The sequence below is a fragment of the Branchiostoma lanceolatum genome, chromosome 15 (genome assembly GCF_035083965.1).
Source record: "Branchiostoma lanceolatum isolate klBraLanc5 chromosome 15, klBraLanc5.hap2, whole genome shotgun sequence".
Lineage (NCBI taxonomy): Eukaryota > Metazoa > Chordata > Leptocardii > Amphioxiformes > Branchiostomatidae > Branchiostoma > Branchiostoma lanceolatum.
Window position 1 is genome coordinate 10,057,572 of NC_089736.1, and position 11,252 is coordinate 10,068,823.

General features: G+C 39.9%; 1 protein-coding gene across 1 annotated transcript; it reads right to left on the minus strand.

Moving 5' to 3' along the window:
* Window positions 1-30: 30 nt before the first annotated feature.
* LOC136421208 (uncharacterized) lies at window positions 31-6,340 on the minus strand. The gene is made up of 5 exons (XM_066408394.1): window positions 6,117-6,340; window positions 4,774-4,854; window positions 3,422-3,552; window positions 2,163-2,298; window positions 31-1,588 (listed from the first exon to the last, which is right to left on the minus strand). Exons 2-5 carry the CDS (start codon window positions 4,817-4,819, stop codon window positions 1,473-1,475), a joined length of 429 nt encoding a protein of 142 aa, XP_066264491.1. The 5' UTR covers window positions 4,820-4,854; window positions 6,117-6,340; the 3' UTR covers window positions 31-1,472.
* Between the last annotated feature and the right edge of the window lie 4,912 nt (window positions 6,341-11,252).

Sequence of the window (11,252 nt, forward strand, 5' to 3'; positions counted from 1 at the left end):
ATTATTGAAATAATAACATGACTATGAATATTACACACTTAACAATTGACGGTGAAGTTTATTAATTGACGAATAATATGTTATATAATATATCATGATTGAAATGTGTCCATTTTAGTATGCAGAAGCCTCCCAATTGTATTAGTAGTGAGAACACGGAAATGTGACGTCAAGTGAGAACATTTCACTTGCTCGTTCAGATTATAATCAACTGCATACAACACTTCACGGGTTACGTTCTTTTGACTGTATTTTTTTTCACTGTTTCACTTTGCAAGATTTCATGATTGTTGCATCCTAGTTTGAGTATAAATGGGCTCCTATATCAAGGTATAAAGACGAACACTGACACGTCACGATGTGCAGACTATATTCTGTTACGGACACTCAAACACATATACGATACCAAGAACATTCAACCCCCAGTCAGTCTGTCTGACTCTGTTATCAGTATTTGTGTGGAATGACGTAATGTGTTATGTATAATGAGATTATACGTACGTTTTGTTACGTTGTCTGTAAACACATCTATCCTGTTAGACACCTGTTCCCATTCGTGTTCTATTAGGTCGTTCGAGAGTTTGAGTACGCATGCGCAAAGTCAAAAGTGAAGATGGTCCCTGACTTGAAAACATTTCTCGTCTCGACCATTGTGTCGATTTGCATAACAATGTCCAGACGGGTTTTGTTTATGTCTCAGGGGCCTTCACCTTTGACATATTACCCACAATGCATGTAGCTGTGCATGCGTTCTTGGAATTGCGAACGACCTTATATGGACTCCTAACATACCAAGTTAACCTTGTTATAAACGTGATAACACATAGTAGGATACTGTTGACGGCGACAGGCTTACTGGGATGATTGTTCTTTTCCAGTTAAACGTTGACGTATGTGTACGAAAGGTTACTTGTATGGATATTATTCAGCTATACATAAGTTATATCATCGTCCCCAGCCCTGGAGTTGTATGGTGACGTCATCATGACCGTCAAGAGATTCAACATTTATTTGACCAATCAGACACGCACGCGCTGTTTCTCACTTGACGACAAGTTTAACCAATCACAATGCAGTCGTGAATTCCGCAGAAACGTTACGGAAAATGATGTTTGTGAACTTTGACGGTCATCATAATCGTCCAGACCAAAGACTACATCAAAGCCTCAGCGATCGATAAAACGGTCCCTTCATGAGCAAAAGTAGTCTTCAGGATGACACAATTTTCTTCAAACTTTTCTTTGATTTAGATTAATATCTGCAGCACTGAATAGAATTCTATCAAAAGTGAAATTACAAGCTGGTGTGTTACACCGACCGGCGTCCATACCGGCTATACAGATACATTCAGTTTGCGCCAAGATTAGTGGGTGTCGACTTGAATTCAGTTTGAATGAACATCTGTGTCAACCTGAAAGTGTCTGGTATACAGCACAAGGGGGGGGGGGCACAGGGTACCACCAGAGTTGGTCTCATTGAAGCACTGCGGCAAGAGACACAGCGATGAGAGCTGACATCACCGCGACTTGCGGCAGGACAGCTGCCCCTCCGTTACACTTGTCCCCGGTACAGCACTTATAGGACGAAACTGAAAGAAAAAAGGACAACTTTAATGAAAACAAGTACAAAAACATGAAGAAGGCGACAGTGGTCGTAGAAATTTGATCCTGTGTGTATACCTTAGTGTTGGAAGAACGTTTAGCATTGTATTAAGAAAACAAGAACAAGTAATGTCTTGGTAAAAACTTGCCAGATTTCACGTTTTCAGAAATAAGGCAACTGTGACATCGCGTCCTGTGATTGGTCATTCAGACTTGAAGAAGGTTGTAGTAGGGAGAGCCCGAAATAAGACTAGTTTGTTTCTTATTTCTAAACAAAGTTCAGCTGTTAACGATCAATGCAAGCCGCCAAATCCTATACTCTAATGGCCTCAAAAAATCTTCCCTTACAATAGACGGGGAACACTATATACGTTTTGCAACTTTGATGCACTCCTCACCCTTTAACGGGTTATATCTAAATAGCTAGACATACTAGTAATAGGAGCCGTGGATTACTCTGGTGGTCAAAAATCTAGGTAATACACAATTTGTGTTGCGTTGAAAAGAACAGATAAATCATACTACAGTACGTATATGGAATTTGCTGAATCGCATACTTACTTGCACTGCACCCGCTGAGACCGACCGCCTGGCAGGCAGCTGTAACGTTGGTAAGGGATGATGTGGTACACGCATTCGGCGCTGCGCAGCCTCGACCATACAGATTGGTGGTCGCGTTAAACTGCAGTTTCGCAGACTGTAACAAAGCGAAGACAATAGCATGTAACGCTACAGTCACATTTCCAAACTATAGTTTACTTATGATCATCCTGGGTCCCGGCAAGAAGACCGCCGGATCCAAGAACGTGTGAGATCATCGACAGGGATACGGACTGATTCTGAATACAAATTAGAGTCAACTGTTCAAAATCCCCCAGGCCTCCAAAAAAGCCCGGCAGCCGCACGGAGTCCCATGGGGCCCCGCCCGAAAGTGCTAAAAGCATTTCATTTCATTTATTTATACAGGGGAAATACAACTCAGGCTGTGAAGCCTGTTTTTCAGGTATCCCTGAATTTACATATAAAAAACACAACTACGACATAGTACATTGAGTAACAATAATAAACAATCAATAATAAAAGCCATGTCACATACAATACAGATTTCAATTTTCGCTGGGATTGCCATTCTTAAAGTCCTTGTAAGTAATAGCAGCTCTTTGTTTGAGTGGTAATGTGTTCCACAACTGAGCCCCATAGTGTTGCATACTACTACGGTATGACGCTACTCTAGCTGAGGGACAGTGAAGCAGGTGGGGGTCGTAATCCCGAATCAGTTTGGCCTCTGTGCGTGTTCGGGCTCTTAGCATAGGCGGAGACTTCCAACGAAAGAGGTCTGTCATGTACACTGGCGCCTTTCCCCGTACTGCCTTGAAAACTGTAGCAAGAGAGATTGTCTCTACCCGCTTGGTCAATGGCTCCAGTCCTGCCTCAGCTAGCAAGACTTCCACTGGGACGTGATCTTTAAGTAAGTGTCCTGTGATTAGCCTTGCAGCTCTGTTTATCAATCTGCCCAGTTGCAAGACGAGTGTTTTGTTGCTCAGTACTAAACTGGGTAGCCAGGCTGTGGCGCAGTAGTCCAGATGAGCAGCCCATGAATTACCCGGTGTAGCATCGGTTTGGAAATGAATGTAACAAGGCCGGCATTCCCTGGACTTTAGATCCGACTTTACACCAATTTTATGCACCCATTGGAAATGAGACTAATATATAAGACCCACACGTTGAGGACGTTCAAGCAAAGAGTTGTATAGTTTTCAGTTTCCTGGTGAAAATAGACAACAGACAAAAAGCAAACAGCACGAGAAAAGAAGTCTTACAAAGCAGTTGGTGGTGTTGGCAGAGCAGGTGGTCAAGTTGGAGTTCTTGTTGTTGGCGCAGTCGTCATAGTCGGTCCCCATTCCCGTCACGCCATTACACGTGTAGCACTGCAGTGACGTCACCTGGCCAACTGGAATTGCAAAAAATAGTGTTTCTTAAAGGAAACCCATGCAATATTAGGGCCCGAAAATTGGATTTTGAAATTCAATCTAACTAGTCATTTCCTAGGTCATTTTTTATACATGTTTAGTTCAAACAACATTATCACAATGTACTATGTATAGCAACGTCCGTTATGCAAAAATATGACGTTGTTGTGATGTGAGAACTCACTAAAATTCGTGGCCGAAGTTTTTGTAGGCTCGTGAAACTAAGGGGACAGCACGATTTTGCGCGGTTTTATAATGCTCAAAGTATGAAGTTGTTACGCAAATGTGCTAAACAATGTTAGTAAATGTCACTACCATAAAGATTTCAGCATTTTTTAGTTTCTATTTTGGGGCTCTAAAATTGCTTTGGTTGCCTTTAAAGTGGGGACTCCACAGAGGCAATGCTAATTCTCGTAAATGTAACGGTCGTTGCCATTAAAAATGATCGATACACTTGAAGCGTATTAGCACGCTCCTTCAACACCGTGGCGTGTTTCGTTTCGTACACTGCACGAAAATGGGGATCTATCATTGGTGGTAAGTGCTGGTAATTTATTACCATCGGTAAATCCCGGTTTTCGTGCAGTGGTACCGGTAGAGGATTAGCTTATCAGGATTAAGCTTTTTGAGCGGGGTTGAACCCAAACTGGTGCATTTTCTTCTTGCACTAGTTTGTGAAACCGTTTTTCAAGATACTGTCGTACATTCATAATTGAAATGGTGCCTTTCATGCGTTTTTAACGTTTTTGTTCCCCACAAAGTAATGATACGCCCAGATATGCCATTGGCCGCATCAGGAGAAAGCTACGGAATTCAAGAGTCTAATATCCACTGTAAAATGGGGCTTTACTAGCCATATTGGAACCTAACTACTCATTTTTCTAAAGCATTTACAGCAACTGCGGATTTATACCTAGAAACGAAAGAAAAGTACAGCAAAAAGCGGCGAAGGTGGCTGTGTGTTGACACATATCCCGTTTGATAAAACAACAATATAAATTATTGTTTCGCGAACAGTGTAAGGTTAGACTCTAGTGAGTCAATATTTGAAATAAAAGTTTCATGTAACATATCTGTATCTTATCGTTTTCATTTTGGCTAACTTGTTAAAGTCACCATAATCACAGACCTTTGTGCGATATACTGCAGAAGTACAAGCTTAACACGGCTATGTAACATGCAATATTCATAAACTTACTTACCGCAAAAGATGAACGCCACCAAGAGAAGACACGCAATAACCTTCATTTTGTCCGAGTGGGTCAAAGGTCACTTTAAACGATCTATGAAACACAGGAAATTACAATATGTAACGTCAATCCGTTTTTACATATGAACTTCCTTAAAATTGACCATTTTTGGGTCCAAAATCAGTGTTTTACGAATTTTGAAGAATTGTACCCACGGGATAACCGAATGAAGAGCATATAAATCGAAATACATAATTGATAATCTAATGCGCAAAAGTGACAATCTGTATCAATTTGGCATTGTTAGCGTCGACTATTGTACTGCATGGAAACAGTTCGAACAAAGGAAACCGTTGAATGTTCCAGACGCTTCTACTTCAGTGACTGACAATAAAATTACTTCACCTAAAAGAAAGGTCGGTGTAGATATAATGGGAATTTACAGTCCTTTTAGGGTCTTTGGAGGACGAAGCTTGAATGCACGTTTTACACCTATCACTATTCGCTCTTTAAGCATTTGTAAAGATTGCGTTTTTTCCCCGAAATTATGCTTTACGGCTGCTTTACGAATGCTTTGGTTAAAGAGATGATTTCGTGTAGTGTATTCTTTATCATCAGAACCTTGTTGCGAAATCGCTACACATATCCAATCATAGATGGGCATTTGAAATACATCTTTAGCCTATGCCCCAGTGCTAAGATACACATACTCTATTATGAACCCCCCTTAAAATCATATAGAGCAGTGTCGAATGATAGAAAAAGATTCGGAAAGATGCATGTACATCATTTGATATGCAAGCTTCAGGGGACCCTTTCGCTCAAATGGCTTTTTGGCTGAGATTTTATTCGACATTAGGATCTTGGTACGGAAAGAATGTATGGAAGCACTCGATTGTCAAAATATCCAAATTGAACACGGAGTCACTTTTGTAACGGTTTTGATACTTTTTTATCAAACTGCTTAATCAAATGATACCAGTCGTACAAACATACCAAAATATGATGTGAAGATTTTTACCCCGACAAAGAGCGGAATGTAATGTTCATCACACCAGATTCAGGGCGTGGTTGCCGTAAACGCGTAACATTGTAGAATTTTGTTATTTACTTAGTTTCTGTAATGCACATAGATTTTGTATAGAATGAAAAATATGTGGTTGAAGATAAAAGTAAATTATAAGTTTCAAGTTTTATATCCTACACTTAAAGTCGTATTCAGCTCATATAAAAGATTACATACAAATCGGAAACATCAACTTTACGACACTAAGGATGTTACTTGTATTACCTATTGACATAATGAAATTGCTTGAAAAAAAGGGTTTTAATTTAAGAACATAAAAATTGCTTACCTGGGTGTGTAGCGTCCACCTGGTCTGGGGAAAGTAAAAGTGTTGTCAGGTTAACACGGCGCCCGGGTATATCTTAACGAACACAAGAGCCTGTCTCCCCGCAACCAATGTCATTAGCATAGTACCACCTGTCACTCATAATTATGACGGACGACGTTTTAAAGGCCAGCGGTCACGTGACATGGAGTGTTGTCACGCGACTGCTACGTTAAGTACACAATAACTGACATTTCAGATGGATACACAAAAATATTGCTTCCATAATAAAATCTTCTGTTGACGACAACAACAACGGAATTTAAATTCAAAATAGACCAATGGTAATCACTGTTTTATCGTTTGTGTGAAAAAAACAACAACACAAAAGCAAGTATAATTTCGTCTTATTGGTTGGTTGAAGAAAGACATAGCAAAATGTTTGTCATGCTGATGGAAAAAAAAAATAACTGAAATCACAAACAACCCAGAGTCACGAAGAAGAGATTTGAGATTCTGTCACATGTCAGAAGTTTTCATGGTGTATTCAAAAATCAAAAGTAACGGTTTTACAGTTAATTCCATTCGAAGCTGTCGTTTTGGATTTGGGAAAACAAGTTTATCTATAAGGTCAAATCTCTGGGAGGGATACCGAGGGACGTATCAAGGCCCTTAGATTAATATGATTTATCAATTATTCAACGAACGATTCATAAGATAATGTCAATCATTCGACATAAGTATTGGTAACCAGCGATCCCTTCTTACAAACACATGCAAAGAATCAACATCACTTTTGTAAATTATAAGCAAATAAAAAAAAACATAAAATGTTTGAGCACAAGTAAACAAATCTGTGATGAGATACATTTTTAAAAATTAGCTGGCGTGTTGTAACTAACGTACATATATGAGATGAGTCATGTTTTCTGCGAGCATGCGCACACGCGTACTCTATAGTTTGAGTGACAGTTAGGGAATTTTCTCCATATAATTTCTACCGCCAGACCGGTTCTTCAATGGGATGATGTCATTTCTATTCAAGATGGTTTCAATGATTTATTGGTATTGGTTGCCAGGATAGATAATTGTTTATACAAACATTATACACTGTATAACAAACAGTGTGAAGACACAAAGACTCAACAACACGGACTATATACAAACACTACGCGAAAAAGGTGTTAAGAAGTATAGACATCAAGTATGCACCTTTTGGGAATAACCCGAGGATTATGCTATTATCAGAGAGAACGAACATTATGTGGCACCTCAGTTGATTAATATAACCTGTACTCTATGATATTCAAAGAGTTATGCATATGATGCATTTTTTGACTTTATACTTATAGGAAAAGAGAGACGTGTACCGTGTTTGTAAAATGATTATAACAATTGCAAAGGGAGGAAATGTACTATGCTTCACATTATGAACCTACAACATAAAGACTATACATAGATTTTTCATTGCTTCTGGAACTGCTGTAAGCAACATATTAAAGTGACGGTCTTGCAACGGTAAGAAATGCAAATCTTACCCGAGAGCTGGAATTTATTTTCTTACCATGTGAGGCCGTCAACATTCGGCAAACGACTGTCCCATTTTTTCTACAGAAGAACAGTCGTCAGCAGTTGGAGGGATTTAGCAAGTGTAATGTACGAATACCGAAGCAGGAAGTGGAGAGATGGACAAAGCTAAGAACATTGACCTTCTTTCTTCCCCTCTTAAGTAGTTGGACTAATCCTAACAAAGATCCATCGTGCGCAAATGCAGGTGTTACCGGTTTGGTCTTGTCTGCAGGAAAGATGGGATACAAAATTACGCTTCCGTCACAGCTGCTGTGAGACATGCAATGACATCCATTAGCTACATCGTTATCTTTTGACACCATTAGTATTACGGCAGTCTTGAGTTCAATGTAGTATTAAGGTCGCGATACGGAAGGACCGATGCAACCCCTCACATCGGCCGTGCCTGATCTGGGTTCGAACCTTTTCCCTCTGGATCCGCGGAATACTTCCTACAAACTCACCTCACATGTTTTGGAACCTAAAATCATATTTACTGTGCTTCGCTCATTCGGTGGTTTATTCGGAGGTTATAGGTCACTGCCCAGGCGTTAGGTCACCGTAGACACCGAGAAAAAAGTGGCTCATTAAACCTCAATTGTTTCACATTTAGAAGATAAATCTAGAAGACCAATGGTGCAATGCTAATCTACGTTATCTATCGATGTTTCCTTGATCTTGGTGGGTTTGACATACAACAGTTCTATACCATCAGGGTCAACGGTGTTGCAGTTCTCATTGGTGTAACAGGCGGCGCTTTGCATCGTGACGTGGGGACTGGGGTTCTCTGATGACGTCTCGATGACGTAGACTGTTGAAGGCGCATTGACCGGTTTTGGAGTTGTGTGAGATTCCTCAGCTCTAGCCGCCATTTTTCTGTCGAATGAGAACAAAAAAACTTCCAACTTCTAGACAGCGTGACGTTATAATCTACTGTACTCAATGACAAGGCATAAAGGGGACTTGCACTGAATTACATTGTTCTTTCTAAGCATGTGACGTTCGTATTAGGAATGTAGTAGTAGATCCACAAACGATACAAAGGCTTTCGGTATCAACCGTCGCTCGGTGTAATGCATGCATCCAGTTGCTTCTGTGCCGCGTGCTTGCAAAGCTGGTGTGTTACATCGAAGGGCGGTATTAAGGTCCATATGGATACAGATACAGAAGTCATGTTTTCTAACCTTTTCATCCAATAGACACAGCACATAGCTATGATCATCAAGAAAATGGCCACGCCTCCCACCGTGACTGGAATGACGATTTCCAAATGGTCGAATCCCGCTGATGATTCTGTAACAAAATTGGGAACCAATCGTTCAGAAAATGTAATATCTACCAAAAAAATGTCAGAATATTATTCAATAGAATCTAAACTGACAGTTTTGATCAGGAGCGTAACAGAACCAATCGCTAAACGCGTGGTAGATTTACCCTGCAGTAATACATTGATCCGCCAGAGGCTCTCGCACCCACAGAGGTAGACAAATGGGTTCAAATACAATTTGATGAATATGTATTTCAATACAATGTCTCTCTACGTTACTAGGTAAATAGGGTTAATATTAACATAAACATCATGCATCGTGATCAACAACAACAACACAACAAACTGTAACATGCGCCATACTTAGTTTTCTAGTTAAACTGAGCTGAAACTCGGGTCTGGTGACAGAAGCATCTCTTGGGCTCGCCATTACCATGATGTTGTAACGTAGGAATCTAATGGGAAGAAGAGAGAAAAAGTTACACAAGTAGGGATTTTTACTGCCACTGTTTGTAAATCATTTTATGTAGCACCAAAATTAAAAAGATAGTTCTGTTTTACTTATCAAATGAAATCTGTAAATGATGATGTTGATATTGAATATGGTTACAAAGTGTCGGAATTCGAAACATACGCACGGGTTACAACCTTATTCTCTCACATGCCTACGTTCCGACGCCCCCTAACCCTAACCTACCAACCACTAGTCCTCGGACGTAGGAATATATATATATATAGGGGTGTTGGAACATAGAGGTGTCCCCATGCACACGTATAATGTAATCACACAGAAGAATTTTCTAATACTATGACAGGGATATCTGCAAAACCTCATTGGCCACATAAAAGTATAATTACCTTCACACATCTGCTATAAGGTCAAAGACACGTCGACGACAATGCTAGTCTCGGTGTGCGGCATTTTCACGAGGCTCGAGTTAAACAAGATGACCCCAGAACAAAATGGCCGACGGACTAGTCCTACGAAGTACATGTACTATATGTACTTGTATCCTGTGGGAACTACATTTAATTTACAGCCGTTCTATGTGCGCTTGGCGGCGACGCTGTAGCCAGTAACCACCGCTATGTATTTGCCATAGTAACTTCCGAAGGTTAACAAAGGTTATATAACTAAGGTCCATAGTGCACAGAGTCTTTGCAACAAATGTTTACATTGGCATTGGAAACAATGGTGATCAATTGTTCTTGTAGGTACACTGTTAGATTTATTGGGGGCAATATCTGATTTACAGAAGGTGTGTACATACAGAATACCGAGATTGAACATACAGATAAAGATTACGTGACTGAAGGCATTCTACATTTTATATTCCTGTACATGCTATCATGTTGCTATATATAGGCATACAAATGAAGGCTAATTCATACGTGATGTTAGAATTACAACATAGTAGGAAGTAAATAAAAAGCATTTCTAAAATGGTCTCCCAAAATGTTGAAACTTTCTTGGCATGTACATAAGCAAGCATATTGATTTGTGCTAGTCTATGTTTCATATTCACATATTTCATGGGAAGTGTTAATTGATAATCTTAACATTCGACAAGTGGGAAAGGGGAAAGAAGTACGACTATTCATTATCAAAAAATTGTTTTTGATTTTGAAGATTTTGTCAGAAAAATATTTCCCTACAACATTAACTGTGTACTTCTTCATGCAGTACTTCCATACAAGTCGTTGTCAACATACCCTTCCTCGTAAGCTGCTGCATACTGTGTAGTAAATGTGATATTACCTGTAGACTCATACAACATGTTATCAACAGAACCTTCTTCCCCATTGTCTAGTTCATTGCCACAGGGAATGTTTGAGGCACCAGTTGTCTTATGTGGCTTGGCATACAGCTGATCTACATCTGAGACATTGGATTTCTTCTTCATAGGTTTAGCATAGAGTTGGTCAACATTAGGGGCTGATTTCTTCTTATTTGGTTTAGCGTATAGATCGACAATGTTAGACGGGTCTGTGGGGTTGCAGTTTCCGTCCGTACGGAAGGTGGCGCCCGTGTTTGTGAGCTGAATGTTAGACGAAGTTGTGATGTCATCATATATGTTGTTGTGTTCGCTGGATGGTGCCTCTGACGAATCAGGTGTTTTTCTGTAACAATTTAAAGATCTTTATGGCCCATTGGCCTAATGAAACCATGTAGTGTACACATCTCTTTAATGTGATACGACACAAAGCCACTGTTTTTGTGTGTAAGATGCAGCTGTATATGGTCAACAAGATATACACAGTAGATACCTCTTTTTCCAGAGAATGAGCCCTACTATTCCGACGATAATGACAGCAGCAGCCAC

Excerpts from the sequence above, each read along its gene's own strand:
- LOC136421208 (XM_066408394.1), bottom strand. The coding sequence starts at position 4,819 with ATGAAGGTTATTGCGTGTCTTCTCTTGGTGGCGTTCATCTTTTGCG. Across the intron at positions 2,299-3,421 it reads CCAACACCACCAACTGCTTT|TCTGCGAAACTGCAGTTTAA; the intron begins GTAAGACTTCTT and ends GCTTTGTTACAG. Across the intron at positions 1,589-2,162 it reads TCTCAGCGGGTGCAGTGCAA|TTTCGTCCTATAAGTGCTGT; the intron begins GTAAGTATGCGA and ends TTTTTCTTTCAG.